Raw genomic sequence first — 16,520 nt, 5'->3', positions numbered from 1 at the left:
CAATAATAGTAATAATAATAATAGTAATAATAATGACAAACAAAATGAGAAATTATTATTATTATTAATAACTAGCATGAAGTGTTCAATAAGTCTATTGCTCACTCATTCCTCTTAGCTCCCCTTTAGTTCTGGCCTATTGGGTTTAAAAATTTAAAAGTAACAGGAGAGAGAAAGAAAGAGAGAGAAGACATACTTCTTCTAAAGCTTTCCTAGTTTCTTCTTCAATCCGTCTAATGTCGTCCATTGTCATTCCATACCACTCATCCAACCAGCAATAAACTTGTCTGTGAAATGAAGTGAATATCCTACGCTCAGCCTAAATGGTGACAGTAATGACATTAACACTGATATTGATGCTAATACTGATATAATAACACTGATATTGATGCCACGAACCTTCATTATCATACTTTCAACTCTGGTCTGTAGCCCCCACCATTTAAATTCACAAGTTACAAGTTTATAGGCACACATTATCGGCTGGGAAGATTCCTAAAAATATAATAACAATAATAATAATAATAATTATTATTATTATTATTATTTCTTGCCTTCCAGTCAGGTTTTAATGGTCCCCTGTCAGCCCTTTCGGAGCGGACTAACCTTGGATCCCATTCAGGTTTATAATCCTACAATCAATCAATTAATCAATCAATCAATTAATTAATTAATTAATTGATTAATCTCACCCGTGGGTCATAAGGATCATTAACAATATCAATAGTGACCACTTCTCTTAATTTCAAAAGATCAGGTGGTAAGTTATGAACCTGTCCCAATATCCAACAATAAGTCATCATGTGATTATCATGTGACACTCACGTTTTCCTGTAGCCCCCTGTCGTCTGCAATGTGAATGGACTCTATCGTTATCTTGAACCCGTCCTTCATGTAATCAGGGTTCTATACAAACCACACCCACTCAATTATTATGAATATTAATTAGTTAACATACGGTAATATCTGTCTTGATGTAAGGAAAAGCATTTATTGCTTCCTCGTGGACTTCAAGAGATCCTTTGGGAGCCAACGCTCTCACAAAACGAGGTACTTTACTGGAAATATAATTAATAGGTGTGACAGTGGGTGTGGTTTAAACATACTGTGATAAGTGGAATATCTTATGAGTGAACTGTCCCTTTCCATGTTTGTCAAAATCTCTTTCTTCGTTTATGACGACCTCAACACCGTCACCACCTCCTGTTTCATTTTTACTAGCTTGAGCGACCGACCATAGCTGACCAACATGATACTAGTATAATAATAATAATAATAGTAATAATAATAATAATAATAAACGTTTTTAATTAATTAATTAACAAGTGCAATGTGTAAAGTGAGAGAGAGAGAGAGAGAGAGGGAGGGAAAGGAAGGAGGAAGTGACCTGTGAGGTGTTTTAACAACACTGCCAATAAAATATAATAAACTCACTTCTTCAGGAGTGAAGGGAAGAATAATACGACTAAATAAAATAAAGATACAAGTGATAAAATATTTGTTAATAAAATGCTTGAATAGAATTACTAAGCAAACTATTATATAAATTAAGCAAACTACATTAAACACACAATAATTGTATACATAATTGTTATCTCGATAATACAACGTTATACATACAAAATACTTACAATTCCTTTATCAACATGACGTGGCAGGTCTTTAAGAATATAATACCAGTACAGTGGGCTAGCAGTAGAAGGAATGAGAGGCAGTAGAGACCTAGGAGGACCTGAGGATCAGAATAAACGTAAAAAATACAAAAGGTGGTCAAAAGGTAAGGGTGGTATGGTTTGATCAGCAGGCCGGAATGACGTCAGAAGTATATTTACCACGCCTATAGTATACGGGAAATATGATTGACTGAATACTTTCCGTGGATTTATTTCTCACTGCGCATGCGCAATAGAGTCCGCAAAGAGGTGAGGCTGCCTTGCCGAAGATTTGTACTCCCACGCATAATAATCCTATTACCTGTATAGGCGTGGTATACTAAATACCGACTGTTCAAGACGACCGGCCAAAGATAGAGCGACAAAGCACATTTTACTTTATTTTCACAAGCTAAAGATGTCAACTGGTGATTATGTTAAAGCTGGATACGCAAAGAAGTGTGGTAAGTATCGTCTGTGCTTCCAGGCTGGTGCTAAATACAGTCTTTTACGGTCTTGTATCTTGTTTTAGGTGGCAACGTCAAATCATGGAAGAGGAGATATTTCATGCTAAAGCCTAACGGGTTCCTGTATTATTATCCCGACTCACAGTGCAAGGCTGAGAAAGGACGCGTTGATATTATTAACATGGAGCGTGTGTGTACTTATGAAGCAGGGATTGGAGACAAGCTACCTGATCCTTCATCAATGGATCGATCATTGGTGATCGTAACACAGGACAGGAATTATACATTTGTTTGTGACACTCAACACGAGTGCAGGTAATTAATTACTGTTTACAGTATAACTGTTGCAATATGGGAATACACTAGCGTAACCTACGTCAGACCATTATTACTGGTACAGTACAGGGTAGTTATTGTATCACAACTGTTATTAACCAATCGGAACCTGGTTGATATTCAATACACATGTACATGGTATATGAATGCCATTTAGTGTAGGAGAGTTGGACTGATTCATTGTTAATGAGAATGAATGTCATAATAATAATGATAATAATGTCCTTACGTGTAGAATGGAATGTAACCTTTGAATCATGAGACAGGATGTTCATAACATCATCTTTTAATGTTGCTGGCAGCCTTATGCAAGTGTTATTTCCCTATTTCTATATTGACGTATTAATTGCATTTGTTATTTATTTGTTTGTTTATTTGTGTAGAGAATGGATTGGTGCACTGTCGAAGGTTAAAGATGGCAGTGAGCCACAGAAGTATCCTGACCCAACCTATCTTAAGAATACAGACTTGGCTCCTCCCACTGATAACACTGCCCCTCCTCCTTATACAGCAGTGGCCCCTCCTACGATACATGAGCCCCAGGGACCCCCTATGCCTCAACCAATGCCCCAGGGACCTCCCATGCCACAAGCTCCGCCCATGCCCCAGGCTCCCCCAATGCCAATGGGTCGTCCATTGTCTCATCAAGGTCCTCCTATGCCCCAGGCCCCTCCTATGCCATTGGGTCGTTCATTATCCCAGGGACCTCCAATGTCCCAGGCTCCTCCAATGCCCCAGGCTCCTCCTATGCCCCAGGCTCCTCCCATGCCACACCCCCAATATCCTCCTAATTATACTCATACTGCTCCTCCTCCAGGTCCTTATAACGGTCCTTATCGTCCTCCTCAGCAGCAGTACCCTCCCCCTCCACAGAGGCACCAGTACCCTCCTCCTCCTCAGAGGCAGCAGTACATGCAGCCTCCTCAAGTCAGGCCACCATCTTTGACTCCGCCCATGCAGAGAAGCTGTCCACCACCTGCTCCCTATCAGTCCAGGCCTTATGTACCAGGTCCTCAGCCCCGCCCACCTCAGCGGCCTCACTCAGCTGTAGTTCAACAGCAATCATCAGTTAATGTCACTGTTGTTAACTTGGCAGCTGCTCCACAGCAGAGAATAATCTATCGCTAATGAGCCGTGCATATTGATGATAATAACTATGACATTGTGTGTCTTATATCTTGTATTATCTGTCTCACTCCTTGTTAAAATGCACAACTATCTGTCTCACTCCTTGTGAAAATGCACAACACGTTTTATTGTTATTACTACTACTATTATTATTCTTGTCATGTTATTGTTGTATTACTTATTTAAATAATTATTATAATTAATCTATTAGTTTAATTTGTTTTGCTATCTCTTCGTTAGTAACATGGTAAACTCTTTCTCTTGGAACCAGTAGTTTATCCCATTGACGAGATATCACATTGGCTTGATACTGATCATGAACAAAATCACTGATATCAGTGATATCAGTGGTCCATTCATCACCATATCGTGCTAGTATATCATTTCTTAATCCTAGTTGGATGGCTCTTCTGCTCAGGGCCGATCCATCAGGATGATGATCAGGATCCCACTGGAGTCTCACTGGTGACTGGCCTTTCCCTAGCAACTTCTCATCATGACCTATCGTTAAATAATAAATATTCATTTGGTGTTATTTATTTGTTTATTTGTCGTGTCTTCCAAACTTTCAGTGCTTTCAATTCTAAAATAAATTGTAGCAGGAGACAATATACCAGTAAAAGCTTTTAACTTGCAATTGTACTACACCTGCTTGCTAGGTAATGCTACAATCATGCATAAAGAGATCTACATGCTCATAATAATTTCAATTCGCCATTACCAGTAAGTGCATGCGATAGTATTGTATCAAATCCATTTCTAGAGATCCTGACTGCTAGGACCATCTCCTGGTTCTCTTTTGATCCCCAACCGCTCCTGTACATCATCCACAGGAAGTTAGTCTTTATCCATGACATACGACTGTAGGAGAAGAGAGGACCACCAAACCTGTTCCAAATACAAGTATTTAATACTCACAATTACTATTATCAGCCCTGCTTTTGACCCTACTTTTGGTGTTCGATGGCATATGACCCAATGCCTCTAGAGTAAGCCTGGTATACAATGATGTCTTCATCATCATACTGAGCTAATATATGCTTCCCGTCCTTAGGCCATACTCCAGTCTGCTGCTCAATGTAGGACTCTCTTATCCAGTCCTTTCCCTTCAAACTCTTATCCTGCTGAGCTGTTGCCATTATCAGGATCTTTTATGGGCGGGGCTGTTTCCACCAACTGCACACGTGAAAACACGTGGGTAAGAAGGTGTGGCTATTAATGAAAATGGAGTACTCTGGGTATCATGTAGCAGGAGCTGTTGCAGGAGGTATAGGGCTAGGATTAGTGATAGGATTTATAATCAGCAAAAGAAACCAACCAGCCAAACTGCTGAGGAGTCTGCAAGTAATTATATGTAGTTATTCTAATTAATGCCCACCACTGCAGGGTGACTCTGATTTTAGTATTCTTGATTATGTCAAAGGACAATATAAAATGGTATTATTAGTTAGAAACGATTTGAAAATGGGGAAAGGAAAAATGGCAGCTCAAGTAAGAATAATAATAATAATAGTTATTATTATTAGTTAATTAATTGGTAGGTGGGGCATGCTGCAGTGGGAGGGTACAAGCAAATAATGCGAAGTAATATGGAGGTATGATTAATTAATCAAAAATCATTTATTTATTTTTATTTAGTTATTAAGGCGTTGGGAGAGAGCTGGTCATATGAAAGTTGTAGTTAAAGTTCCTGACAGAGATTCATTGTAAGGATAATACCATGGACTATAATAGTACAGGGTATTGTTTAGATTTTGAGTGTTTTCTTAAAATGGCCGTAACTTGAAAAATTGAAGTCTGAATCAGCTCAAACTTGCTAAAAAGCATAAGGACATCAATATGTATCAGAAAATGTAATAAAAATTTGGGGTGATTTTGGAGCCATTTTTTGGAAGAAACCATGGGCTATAGCCTTGGGTATTTTTCAAATTTTTGACGTTTTCTTAAAATGGCCGTAACTTGAAAAATTGAAGTCGGAATCGGCTCAAACTTTCTACACAGCATAAGGACATCAATATGTATCAGAAAATGTAATAAAAATTTGGGGTGATTTCGGAGCCATTTTTTGGAAAAAACCATGGGCTATAGCCTTGGGTATTTTTTAGATTTTTGACGTTTTCTTAAAATGGCCGTAACTTGAAAAATTGAAGTCGGAATCGGCTCAAACTTTCTACACAGCATAAGGACATCAATATGTATCAGAAAATGTAATAAAAATTTGGGGTGATTTCGGAGCCATTTTTTGGAAAAAACCATGGGCTACAGCCTTGGGTATTTTTCAGAATTTTGGCATTTTTTAAATTGGCCGTAACTTGAAAAATTGAAGTCAGAATCAGCTCAAACTTGCTACTTAGCATAAATACATCAATGTGTGTGTGTATAAATATTCCTCTTTCCCTCAGTATTGATGTGATACATGAAGCCAGTGGGTGTGGCATTAACACCTATTTAGTCCGTGATGCTGGTAGAACTCAAATTGCTCCTGGATCAGAAACTGTCCTGTGTGTTGGACCTGGTTAGTTTAATTAACTTAATTTATTATTAATTAATCATTAATAATAATTATAGGTCCCTCAGATATTGTAGATAAACTAACAGGACATTTTAAATTATTATAATAATGAATAAATTAATTATGAATATTTTCTAATATATAATCGGTCGTCATTGCAGCTGCTTCAATACATCCTTCAAGATTTGAATGAGTGAAGGCGTCCCCAGTAATAACAACCAGAGGTTTACTGGACAACACAGCATAGCCAGGTGATCCAACGTATCCTTTAAAAACCTGAGAATATCTCCATCTGATGATATAACTGTGTACTGGTGGGGGTAGGTCAGGCAACAGTTCCTTCACAGCTCCTAGCAATACCTCTTTGACCCTGTCTTTGTCCGTTTCAAGTTCCTTTAGACCAAAAGGAACTGAACTGTGTACCAATAAACTCGAGACTTCATTATCGTCCTTTAATGAATACTTGTTACTGTCCCAGCACATGTACCGGACTATGGAGTCATCGTAATACTTTCCTGTCCAACTTGTTTTAGGAACAGGTTCGGTAAAGAATAGCCCTAGGGCATAGCGAGAGGAATAGGCCACACCTCTTAAATTATCGAGTACATCTTGAGGCGTATCCTTGAACAGGTTCCCTTTCAGCGAGAGGCACTGAGGGACAGGAAGGGTTAAAATTAAAGACTCCGCCTCCTCAACCAATCCATCACTTGACGTTAAGACGATAGACTCATCTTTGATCTCAACTGATTCCAATTGAGTCCGATACTTAACATTGACCTTTGACCTCTCCAGGAAATACTTTGGTACTCCATTGATACCATTTGCCGATACATAATGCACGGTAGGTGTGGCAGTGGGCGTGGCTGATTGAGGGCTCCCCTCTATAATCCCTTGAAATGGAATGAGTGTCTCGGTTCTTAATAATTCTCCAAATAATTTATTTTTAATGTTTTCCATGGACTTGTTGTCACGTGATGAATTATACCTAGTGATGTATTGGGCCCCCATATCCACATGAGCTTGTACTGAAGAGTCTATTCCTGTTCTGTGAGTGCTCATTCTCCCTCCTCCTCCTCTCCCCTTCTCCCACATGTTGAGTATTAGGTTAGGGCTGGAGTCCATTAGGAATGAGCTGCTCAGTGCTCCAGTAGCTCCTGCTCCAATTATCATAACTCGCTTGCTGCTCGCCGCCATTTTGTTTTAATAACGAGCCCCGCCCCAAGCACTTGCAACTAATTAGCCACGCCTTTCTTTATTGACCACGCCCACTCAGATTCAATGCTTCAGCTAACAGAGCAACGTGAAGAGGCGAGGTAAGTTAACCCTAGCTCTTTCTTGCTCTCTCTTTATCCCCTTGAGTCTAGCTGCTTGAAATGGAGCTAAATGTTGCTATACAAACCTAGCCATAGTCTTTCAATTATTACAAGTTTATGTATCTCTAATTAATTTAATTATTTTTTATTAATTACTAGACCAGTTATGGCTGAAGGATTGGCGGTGAAAACTATTAAACTTTTGAATAAAAGAACAGAAATATGTGATGTTGAACTGATCAGCTACTCAAATGAGCAGATTCCATTTAACATGTATGTTATTACATGTGATATCATTATTATTATTATTATTATTATTATTATTATTACTTTAGTGATTTCAATTTGAATATCAAAAAGAGGATTAGCTTTTTAGAAATGAAGAAAAAAATCAGTTCAAAGATATTTCCTTTACTGCCTATGCTGAGTCGCCAATCGAAAGGTATTATTAATTAGAGGGTGTGGCTAATTAATTAATTAATAGTGGTACACAATGGGCAGCTGATAGTGTACTTGGAGTTGAGAGCTAGCGGCATATCTTCTCAAAACAAATTTAAAAATGTTTTTGATAGTTTGAGGAAAATGAAATGGGTAAGACGCCATTTTAATAGTACAATGTACAGCACTTTTCCCTTTCTTTTTCTCTCTGTCTCTCTCCCCCCCCCCTCTCTCTGTCTCTCTCCCCCCCCTCTCTCTCTCTGTCTCTCTCCCCCCCCTCTCTCTCTGTCTCTCTCTCCCCCTCTCTCTCTCCCCCCTCTCTCTCTCCCCCTCTCTCTCTCCTCCCTCTCTCTCTCCCCCTCTCTCTCCCCCCCCTCTCTCTCCCCCTCTCTCTCTCCCCCCTCTCTCTCTCCCCCCTCTCTCTCTCTAGGTTGCTACAGCCACTCCTACTGATAACGTAAAAGTCTTCATTATACCAACTTCATCTCTGACACATGAACTGGGTAACAAACATAATGATAGATCTAGAGGGAGTTTAGGAGACTTTTGGTTTTCCACATTTTGTCTAAGTCTCCTGAAATCTCCTTTGGTCCCTCCTCATATTTAGCCCTAGGACTTCTTAAGTTTCCCATTTTTAGTTAGACTGGCCTCCTAGTGTTTATTTCTATATTAACAATGGCCCTTGCACTACCCCTCCTATCCTATTCTAGTCATGATGATAACATCACTAGCATAACAACACTCTCCCTGACATATGTTCTTTGTCCCTTAAGGTCTGACTAGTGAGGAGTACTCCATTGGTCTTCATGCTTTGTTTGTCTTATTGGAGGAAGGTGGATCATCTTACCACTCCCAGTCTTTAGGATCTGGTTCCCAAAATTCAGGATCTGGTACCTGTTCTTTAGAAATAGAAACAGTCCCGTCTCAAGCTGTCACATTTAATGGTTAGCTATAAAGTATCAGTATTGAGTATTATATTATTGTTGTTGTTTTGTTGTTGTTTTGTTGTTGTTGTTTTGTTGTTGTTTTGTTGTTGTTACTTTTGTTGTTGTTATTTTTCTAGAGCTAATAGGTCCTAATGATGAAGTGGGTTCTGTTACCAAGAGATCTTCTGATGTTTCTAGCAGTGTAATAAGAATGACTGTGCCAGAGCCTCACTATGGTAATTTATTCATTGATTTATTAATTGATTCATTAATTTATTCATTAATAGCTAGAGATTGTGGCATTGTAGAGTATAGAGTTGAGATCACTACAATAACTCAAGTAAATTATTAATTATTATTATTATTATTAATATGTCACTGTGCTATTGATCATTATTATTGAACACGAGTGGACAGAAACCAACCTAACCACTTGTCCAGTAACAATGCCTAGAATGCTTGTAGCATTCCAAATTTGATTGCTTTTATAAAAGGGACTTTCCTCTCTCACTTTTGGTCTAAATTGATATCCCATTTATCAGCTTTTGGTATCTTATAATAATGAGCTTTAGGTCAACATTTTCTTATTTCTATCTCTATAATAACTATCATTATCATTACATTACTGTTGTTATTATTATTGCTTTTAGGATATTTCATCGGATATATTTAGTGAGGTAACCATAGTAACACAGGATAACGAGGAGGGAGAAGTAGATGTTCTTTCCTGTGATGCTGATCAGTTATTGAAAGGACTTCAAGAGGAGGAGGAGCAGCTACAAGACAAGAGACAGGAAGAGGAGGAGAAAGGAGAAGAAGAGACTGTCACTTCAACTTTTGAAAAGAAGCGTGTGAGCATAGAAGAATATAGAGATCGTAAATCAAAGCCGACAGTTTCTGAATCACCTCAACCGCCGACCTCTAATCAAATAAGTGCCAGTCCTTCGTTAACACAACAGCAGCAGGTTCCTTATTGCCAGCCTGTTGTTGTGGGTGGGGCCCTCCCTCCTCAGAACGTGTTAAGTAATTATTATTCATTATCAAGGACTCATTATCCGCCCACACTTCCTTATATGGGGACACCTAATCACTTGCTCTCCTCTCATATGCACTCTTATATTCCACGCCCTCCAATTAACACGCCCATAGCTCCAATTAATGCCCCTCTTCAACCGGGGCAGTTCCAACAGTTGTCCTCCATTCTTCAAGCTGAAGATTTCATCAGAGAGAACAACAGGAGGAAAAGGTCCCGTCATTATTATCGGAGCCGGTCTCGTTCCCGGAGCCCCTCCTCTAGTAATTCCCGAACCCGTTCTCGTAGGACCCGTTCTCGTTCCCATTCCAGGAGCCACTCTCGTTCCACTTCTTGGAGTCCTCCTCGTTCCAATTCGAGGACTCGTTCTCATAGGACTCATTCTCGTTCCAGAAGTCATTCCTATTCCAGGAGCCGTTCCCCTAGCCCGCCCGTCAGAGACAGGCACTCTGAGGTACCAACCGGAGGAGGAGGAGGAGCCGCTCCCTCTAAAGACAAGCAATGTCAAACTAGTAACACTGTATCACTCAAATCAAAAAGAATTCAAGTAGACACGTCTTATTTTAACTACTCCATAGGGACACAGACAGCGAAAACAAGAGTATTCAATAGCAGTAGCCAAACTCACCACACTTGTATTCATGACAGTGTAGCAGAGCTGAACGCTCTCTTCTCCAGTGAGATTGAAGACTCACTGATTGAAGAACATTACAAGATACTGGAGGAGTGTATTGATTCACATTGTCCTCCTAATGTCAATAGGAATGAGTCACCCCTATCAGGTTGTTCACATATCAGTGAGGGGATCTGGAGCGGAGAGGATCATGATGATGTCATCAATACATCAGATGATGTCATCAATTCATCAGGTGATGTCATCAATACATCATGTGATGTCATCAATACATCATGTGATGTCATTGTTGAATCTTCACAAGAGGAATGTGTTGCAGTTGATGTTAAGAATCATGTGGAGATGATTGATCATAAAGAAACCAGTGATCACGTAGATATCACTGATGATCAAGGAATCAGTAATCATGTAGATATCACTGATCATGTAGAGATCAGTGATGATCAAGGAATCACTGATCATCAAGATATCACTGATCAGGGAGAGACCAAGGATTGTGTTGGTCCTGAATTAAACTCAGTATCAAGCGTCAATGATAATTTAATGGGACCAACGCCAATGGTACTAGAGGAGGAGGAAGGCACTGATGAGGTAATTACTCCTTTGTCTCCTCTCAATGATATTTCTGTGTCTGATAGCTCGTTAAGGATCAAGAGTTCCTCAGCTCCGCCCACTTTAATTAATAACATGTATGGCAATATATTGGAAAGAGTTCGTGTTCATATTTTAAGATCCAAAAGTGTTTCTCCTTCAATTGGTGAAGTACTACCTCCTCTACCTCCTTCATCCCCTCCTCCTCCTGGTCCTCCCCCTCCTCCTCCTGGTCCTCCTCCTCCTTCATCCCCTCCTCCTCCCCCTCCCCCTGGTCCTCCTCCAACTGCTCCTCATTCTGACCCATCTCTTTTTCTACCTCTTCCTACTCCTTCACTTCTTTCTACTCCATTTATTCATGATCAGCCTCCTGTTCATGCTCCGCCTCCTATTTATGCTCCGCCCCATTCTGTTTATGCCCCATCCCCTTCTGCTCCTCTTCTCTCTGCTCTGCCCCCTCCTGCTCATGTTCTTCATGCTCCGCCCCTTCATTCTTCTGTGTATGCTCCTTCTCATCAAGTTCAATATGCTGCGGCTCCACTCACTTTTCCCCCGCCCCCTTGTCCATCCATTCAGTCTCCGATAGGATACCATTCAGTCCTTCGTACTCAGAACAATAGAAACTCTATTAATGACCACATGGTAAACATTTAGCAATCTTTATTTATTGATTATTATTTGTGTTTGTGTTATTATTATTATTGAATTATAATAAGAGATTTAAAACCAGTTCCAACTGTAATTCAACGTCACTTGAAGACTCAAAAGACTATCAAGTCACTAAAGCATACACTCACTGACCTAGGGACTTTACCAGGTGACGTTGCATTGCAATTTGAACTAGTTTTAAATGAGAATTGAGCTTACCACTTCCGTGTATTATTAACATTTATTATTATTATTACTAATTTAGGAAGCATTCCCACTTTCTCCTGAGATTGAAGATGGCGAAATTGTTGAAGAAAACGATTGTTACTGTCAGTCTCCTCTCATTACGTCTCCTGTCACTTCTGACGGTCATTTCACTGATGTGTCCAGCCACTCTGAGAAGCTTCGCTGTGATTATACTTCAGAAGAAGAGGAGGAGGAGGAGGAGGAGCCTGTTCCTCCATCAGCTGCCACCAGTAGGGATATTATTAATAATTTATTCAGTATACCAGCCCCAGCGTTCCCTTCAATAGTCTTGTTACAATCAGTCTCAAGAGGATTCCTTATAAGGAGGTATAGAAAGAGGGTATGTAACGCAGTCCTCACCATACAGAGATACGCCCGTGGGTACATTGCTCGCTCAAAGTACACTAGAATGCGTACAAGTGTCGTCATACTTCAGGCTAATCTTAGAATGTACTTGGGTAGATCCTCTTACCTTAAGTTACGGTCCAATGTAGTTAAGCTTCAGTCGTTTGTACGCATGGTAATCATTAGGAGGTGGTACAGGAGAGCTCTAGCTGGTATCAGATCAGTCCAGTCTCTTTATAGAGGACATAGGGCTAGAAGAGCTTTCAGGAGAGCAGTAAGAGGATTTACCTCATTTCAATTATTGTACAGGAAGTACATTAAAGCCAAGAGGAGGGTTCTTGCAGCTGTGATAGTGTTACAACGCTCTGTTAGGCGTTACCTCTCTCGTTTGAAATATACTAAGTTGGTCAATAAATCTGCTGTCACTATACAGTCGGCTTTTAGAGGATTCATTAGTCGGAGGGAACTTAGAATAAACGACAGCATGGAGCTAGCAGTTTTAAGTGATGGTACACTGACTGCTTCAGAGAGCAACTCTCCCGCTCGCTGCACCTCACCCCCTGTTGCTATGGACACTGATGCTATGGCGACAGTTACTATGGCGGCAGTTACTTTGAAAACCGAGCCAGTAGAGACTGTAGTATCTAGCGTTACCACCTCAAGTATCTCTTCTACTGTCTCTCCGTTAATCACAGCCACTCCTTCAGTAAAATGTACTAACACCATCAGTTCTTCTTTTCCTGTTACAACTAGTGTACCTCCTATACCAAACAGTAGCATCAGCTCCTTTGTATCAGCTAGTATATCACCTGTTTATTCAGCACCAGCAAACACTAATCCCATTAGCCCTTCTTTACCTGTTAGACCTCCTGCTCCTTTTACAGTAGACAGTAGTACCAGCTCTAGTCCACTAGCTGTTCCTGCTATGTCTCCAGTAGATGTTACTTCTAATGTCACTAGTTCCTCCATTCCTCTTAGTGTTAGTCTTTGTCGTTCATCTCTTTCTGATGTCACACCGTATACTGTCTCCTCTTTGCCAAAGTTTTACAGTTTTACAACATCCTCAGGTACTTTTACAGTACCTATTGATCATGATCATATATCAGTTGTCACGACACAGCTATCATCGCCTCACATTACCAGTACTTCATACAGCACTCCTCCCACTTGTGTGCTGTCTTTAAATGTGATGGCTTCAAACTCAGGAATATATGCTCTACCTACTCTAACTGTCATGGTTCCACCTCAAGGCAAAGTGTTGGTGAATACTCCAAAGTCTTTACAAAGCAATATTAGGAGAAAGTCAAAAGAGCCTTCACCGGAAAAATTTGACTTGCCTTACACAGTAAAGCAAGGGAAGCAAGCTTCATCAACGGAGTCTTCTGCTGATATTGGTATAAGGTATGTCACTAGGAGAGTCCGTGATGCTGTGAGAACAATTGAAAAATATTTTATAAGTTATAAGGAAGCTAAAGCTGTTAGGAGACAGTTCCTGGCCATGAGGAAAGCTGCTTCAGTTATACAGCGAAACTGGAGGGTCTGTAAACTGATAAGTAGATTAAAGAGGTTTATAGAAGAAAGGCAGGAAGAAATGGCCATGCAACGTGCAGCAGCTTTCACTAGAATGACTAGAAGTAAAACTAAAACCACTCCTTCAAATAGTAAGTACTGTCCTGGATGTAAGTCAAATTATTGTCAGGAGGAACAAATGAAGATATCTCTTGGTACCAAGCGCAGTAGAAGCAACACCAAATCACCAGAAAATAAAGAAATAGCTAGTGCCAATGAACCAGAGGTCAGGCATTCTAAATTAGCAGAATCAACTCGTAAAAGTCCACAATCAGTTAATTATCATCCAAAAAATAAGTATCAAAAATTGGCGAATGATAATCCGAAATCAGCTCATAATCAACCAAAATCATCTAATGATAATCCTAATAATCATCCACAATCAGCTAATAATCATCCACAATCAGCTAGTGATCATCAAAAATCATTTAGTGATCATCAAAAATCAGTTAGTGATCATCAAAAGTCAGCTAGTGATCATCAAAAATCAGCTAGTGATAATCAAAAATCAGTTAGTGATCATCAAAAATCAGTTAGTGATCATCAAGAATCAGCTAGTGATCATCAAGAATCAGCTAGTGATCATCAAGAATCAGCTAGTGATCATCAAGAATCAGCTAGCGATCATCAAGAATCAGCTAGCGATCATCAAAAATCAGCTAGTGATCATCAAAAATCAGTTAGTGATCATTCAAATTCAATACCTGATGCTGGAGTTGAAGTAGCTTCAGGTGATCAAGTAGAGCCAACAGCTGCTAAGAGTGTCCCTATTTCAAGTAGTGAGGACTCCACACTTGCTAATGACACTAAAGTATGTGAATCAGGAGTAGCCATTGCTGCAAAGGAGCCATTACTTGCAACTCCAGTTAGCTACAGTCTCTTAGGCTCAATGCAACACCAGCAGCAACCATTGACTACCAACTGGTCAAATGAGTCAAGCGCTAGTATTTCTTACTCTGCTCCTCCTCTCATTCCTTCCGGTCCTCGCAATCATAAACCAGTTTCATCATCTTTAGTCCCTTCTTTATGGCTTGGCCCTCCAAGTCATCATCACAACTATTCATTCTATCCACACCAGCATCTGTTCTTTCCTCCTCCTCCTCACCCCAGGAGACATGGTTCACCTCAGAGACTCCATATTTATCCTCATCGATATCATCACCACTATAGAGGCCTTCCTTATCCCAGCCCTCCTTCAGTCTATAGGGACTTTAGTGATCACAGAGGTGGTTTTCGCTCACCACCTCACTTTCACCCACCGTGGTATAAATAAGATCCTTAAGACTGGATATTATTAATAATAATTATTTTGATTTTTTCATTTACTATGATTTTATGCAGAAATTATCATAATTAGTCTAATTAATTTAGTGATCTAATTAATTATTCATTGGGTAGGCGTGGTTTGATTTGTTTGTCACGTGATCATTTGCAAAACAAAATGGCGGTCAGAGGACTCCTCTCCTCCAGTCGCTATATGAGGCCCTGGCGTAAGACTAAATGTTCATAATGTACTTAAAGCCTCTCTTATACTTTTAGATGGCTCTGTCTGTGCTCTACGACCTGTTAATACTACGAGCCAAGTGAAAAACGAGCTACAACCTCAACCTTCTTCATTCCCTGGTCAGTGTAGCAAGAAAGACTTGTGTTATTATTATTATAATAAAAGGTATCACAAGCCTATTGAAGGAGAAGACAGGAGAAACTGGAAAGCACATAGTCGGCATTGGTTTAGTAGCTACTTTGTATTCTAAAGAAATATTAGTATTTCACGCTGAGGTATTATTAATAATTAATTAACCGAGACCACACCCACCTCTGTTTTTAGACGCTAGTAGGAATCAGTGTTTTCGGTGTCATTTTTCTTTTAATGAGAAGAGTTGGTGGACAACTGAGGGAGTTCTTTGACAACAGAGCACAGGTAATGATAAACAAGTTGTTTGTTGTATTATTGTTGTTGTTGTTTAGGGTATTCTGGATGAGATGAATGCGGCTAAGAATGCTACCATCACTCAGTTGACTGATGAGATAGCATTTGCTAAAAATGTCGAGAAGGAACTGTCTATTCGTGATGACCTCTATGAGATATTAAGAGTAAGGAGAATATAACATTAATAATTATTAATATTTGGTTTTGAGTGCAATTTTAGCAAGCAACGTTCATGTAAAATATATTATTAATTAGTTTTATTATTGTTATTAACATTACTATTTTTATTATTATTTGTTTAGGAAGAGGCACTGATGAAGAGGGAGGAGATATACAGGGTCCAGCTGTCAGATATTAGGAAGGAGGTGATGAGGCGTCTGGAGTATCAGCTCCAACTTGAAAACCTTGAGAAAGAATATGAGAAGAAGCACCTTGTATCATGGCTACAGGAGAATGTATATAAGTCTCTTACTAGCAAACAAGTGAGGGAGAGAGAAGATCAGTAATTATTTTAGTTGTTTTTATGATAGGATGATAATATTGCTCAGTGTATTGGCTCTCTAAAGAAGCTCACAGCTGCTGCTTAGTTTGAATAGGATTAAGGAACAGTTTTAGTATTTATGTGGATATCAATAGTAGACCTTTGAATTATTGTTTAAAAATAATGTTACAAGAGAAGACAATTGTGTCACCGTGGGGTGCCTTTTTTCCAGGGCTATAGCATAGCTATAGATCTGATGAAAATAGGTATA

General features: G+C 39.6%; 7 protein-coding genes across 7 annotated transcripts; 4 read left to right on the top strand and 3 right to left on the bottom strand.

Annotated features, from left to right (window-relative positions):
* Positions 1–24: 24 nt before the first annotated feature.
* LOC100640709 (phosphatidylinositol transfer protein alpha isoform-like) lies at positions 25–1,813 on the bottom strand. Its single transcript, XM_003387094.3, has 10 exons — positions 1,632–1,813; positions 1,435–1,465; positions 1,107–1,255; positions 959–1,058; positions 826–906; positions 693–773; positions 555–632; positions 400–495; positions 197–319; positions 25–136 (listed from the first exon to the last, which is right to left on the bottom strand). The coding sequence occupies exons 1-10, from the start codon at positions 1,646–1,648 to the stop codon at positions 95–97; spliced, it is 798 nt and encodes a 265-aa protein (XP_003387142.1). The 5' UTR covers positions 1,649–1,813; the 3' UTR covers positions 25–94.
* Positions 1,814–1,866: 53 nt separating this feature from the next.
* LOC105312984 (proline-rich protein HaeIII subfamily 1-like) lies at positions 1,867–3,846 on the top strand. Its single transcript, XM_011406062.2, has 4 exons — positions 1,867–1,922; positions 1,983–2,116; positions 2,185–2,434; positions 2,839–3,846. Exons 2-4 carry the CDS (start codon positions 2,071–2,073, stop codon positions 3,581–3,583), a joined length of 1,041 nt encoding a protein of 346 aa, XP_011404364.1. The 5' UTR covers positions 1,867–1,922; positions 1,983–2,070; the 3' UTR covers positions 3,584–3,846.
* On the bottom strand, positions 3,758–4,759 carry LOC100640582 (uncharacterized). The gene is made up of 3 exons (XM_003387093.2): positions 4,535–4,759; positions 4,305–4,471; positions 3,758–4,084 (listed from the first exon to the last, which is right to left on the bottom strand). The coding sequence occupies exons 1-3, from the start codon at positions 4,720–4,722 to the stop codon at positions 3,783–3,785; spliced, it is 657 nt and encodes a 218-aa protein (XP_003387141.1). The 5' UTR covers positions 4,723–4,759; the 3' UTR covers positions 3,758–3,782.
* LOC100640454 (peptidyl-tRNA hydrolase 2, mitochondrial-like) lies at positions 4,760–6,255 on the top strand. The gene is made up of 6 exons (XM_003387092.2): positions 4,760–4,927; positions 4,970–5,074; positions 5,125–5,178; positions 5,222–5,289; positions 5,986–6,098; positions 6,152–6,255. Exons 1-6 carry the CDS (start codon positions 4,802–4,804, stop codon positions 6,199–6,201), a joined length of 516 nt encoding a protein of 171 aa, XP_003387140.2. The 5' UTR covers positions 4,760–4,801; the 3' UTR covers positions 6,202–6,255.
* On the bottom strand, positions 6,164–7,316 carry LOC100640327 (renalase-like). The gene has a single exon (XM_003387091.3). The coding sequence runs from the start codon at positions 7,287–7,289 to the stop codon at positions 6,213–6,215; it is 1,077 nt and encodes a 358-aa protein (XP_003387139.1). The 5' UTR covers positions 7,290–7,316; the 3' UTR covers positions 6,164–6,212.
* Positions 7,317–7,338: 22 nt separating this feature from the next.
* LOC109582609 (uncharacterized) lies at positions 7,339–15,191 on the top strand. Its single transcript, XM_019997435.1, has 10 exons — positions 7,339–7,408; positions 7,568–7,681; positions 7,744–7,850; positions 7,893–7,999; positions 8,277–8,349; positions 8,620–8,790; positions 8,910–9,008; positions 9,060–9,112; positions 9,423–11,672; positions 11,944–15,191. Exons 1-10 carry the CDS (start codon positions 7,374–7,376, stop codon positions 15,109–15,111), a joined length of 6,177 nt encoding a protein of 2,058 aa, XP_019852994.1. The 5' UTR covers positions 7,339–7,373; the 3' UTR covers positions 15,112–15,191.
* A 62-nt stretch (positions 15,192–15,253) lies between these two features.
* Positions 15,254–16,446, top strand: LOC100637167 (ATP synthase F(0) complex subunit B1, mitochondrial-like). The gene is made up of 7 exons (XM_003387068.3): positions 15,254–15,328; positions 15,378–15,461; positions 15,508–15,617; positions 15,667–15,759; positions 15,807–15,932; positions 16,071–16,250; positions 16,299–16,446. Exons 1-7 carry the CDS (start codon positions 15,280–15,282, stop codon positions 16,353–16,355), a joined length of 699 nt encoding a protein of 232 aa, XP_003387116.1. The 5' UTR covers positions 15,254–15,279; the 3' UTR covers positions 16,356–16,446.
* Positions 16,447–16,520: the final 74 nt, after the last annotated feature.

The sequence above is a fragment of the Amphimedon queenslandica genome, unplaced genomic scaffold (assembly GCF_000090795.2).
Source record: "Amphimedon queenslandica unplaced genomic scaffold, v1.1 AMPQUscaffold_13372, whole genome shotgun sequence".
In the NCBI taxonomy this organism is placed as follows: domain Eukaryota; kingdom Metazoa; phylum Porifera; class Demospongiae; order Haplosclerida; family Niphatidae; genus Amphimedon; species Amphimedon queenslandica.
The sequence above is the reverse complement of the archived record's forward strand: the minus strand, read 5'-3'. Positions and strand labels throughout refer to the sequence as shown.

What these genes read in the sequence shown, in the direction of transcription:
- LOC100640327 (XM_003387091.3), bottom strand. Translation starts at nt 7,289, where the DNA reads ATGGCGGCGAGCAGCAAGCGAGTTATGATAATTGGAGCAGGAGCTACT.
- LOC109582609 (XM_019997435.1), top strand. Translation starts at nt 7,374, where the DNA reads ATGCTTCAGCTAACAGAGCAACGTGAAGAGGCGAG. An exon ending in GCTGAGTCGCCAATCGAAAG is followed by an intron (nt 7,851 to 7,892) that starts GTATTATTAATT and finishes ATTAATTAATAG; the next exon opens with TGGTACACAATGGGCAGCTG. An exon ending in TGTGCCAGAGCCTCACTATG is followed by an intron (nt 9,009 to 9,059) that starts GTAATTTATTCA and finishes ATTCATTAATAG; the next exon opens with CTAGAGATTGTGGCATTGTA.
- LOC105312984 (XM_011406062.2), top strand. Translation starts at nt 2,071, where the DNA reads ATGTCAACTGGTGATTATGTTAAAGCTGGATACGCAAAGAAGTGTG. An exon ending in TGGATACGCAAAGAAGTGTG is followed by an intron (nt 2,117 to 2,184) that starts GTAAGTATCGTC and finishes ATCTTGTTTTAG; the next exon opens with GTGGCAACGTCAAATCATGG. An exon ending in GACACTCAACACGAGTGCAG is followed by an intron (nt 2,435 to 2,838) that starts GTAATTAATTAC and finishes TTATTTGTGTAG; the next exon opens with AGAATGGATTGGTGCACTGT.
- LOC100637167 (XM_003387068.3), top strand. Translation starts at nt 15,280, where the DNA reads ATGGCGGTCAGAGGACTCCTCTCCTCCAGTCGCTATATGAGGCCCTGG. An exon ending in TATTAGTATTTCACGCTGAG is followed by an intron (nt 15,618 to 15,666) that starts GTATTATTAATA and finishes CTCTGTTTTTAG; the next exon opens with ACGCTAGTAGGAATCAGTGT. An exon ending in ACCTCTATGAGATATTAAGA is followed by an intron (nt 15,933 to 16,070) that starts GTAAGGAGAATA and finishes TTATTTGTTTAG; the next exon opens with GAAGAGGCACTGATGAAGAG.
- LOC100640582 (XM_003387093.2), bottom strand. Translation starts at nt 4,722, where the DNA reads ATGGCAACAGCTCAGCAGGATAAGAGTTTGAAGGGAAAGGACTGGATA. An exon ending in TATGCCATCGAACACCAAAA is followed by an intron (nt 4,472 to 4,534) that starts GTAGGGTCAAAA and finishes TATTTGGAACAG; the next exon opens with GTTTGGTGGTCCTCTCTTCT. An exon ending in ACTATCGCATGCACTTACTG is followed by an intron (nt 4,085 to 4,304) that starts GTAATGGCGAAT and finishes ATTTAACGATAG; the next exon opens with GTCATGATGAGAAGTTGCTA.
- LOC100640454 (XM_003387092.2), top strand. Translation starts at nt 4,802, where the DNA reads ATGAAAATGGAGTACTCTGGGTATCATGTAGCAGGAGCTGTTGCAGGA. An exon ending in AACTGCTGAGGAGTCTGCAA is followed by an intron (nt 4,928 to 4,969) that starts GTAATTATATGT and finishes CCACCACTGCAG; the next exon opens with GGTGACTCTGATTTTAGTAT. An exon ending in TGTCCTGTGTGTTGGACCTG is followed by an intron (nt 6,099 to 6,151) that starts GTTAGTTTAATT and finishes TAATAATTATAG; the next exon opens with GTCCCTCAGATATTGTAGAT.
- LOC100640709 (XM_003387094.3), bottom strand. An exon ending in ACATCAAGACAGATATTACC is followed by an intron (nt 907 to 958) that starts GTATGTTAACTA and finishes TGGTTTGTATAG; the next exon opens with AACCCTGATTACATGAAGGA. An exon ending in ACAGGGGGCTACAGGAAAAC is followed by an intron (nt 774 to 825) that starts GTGAGTGTCACA and finishes ATATTGGGACAG; the next exon opens with GTTCATAACTTACCACCTGA.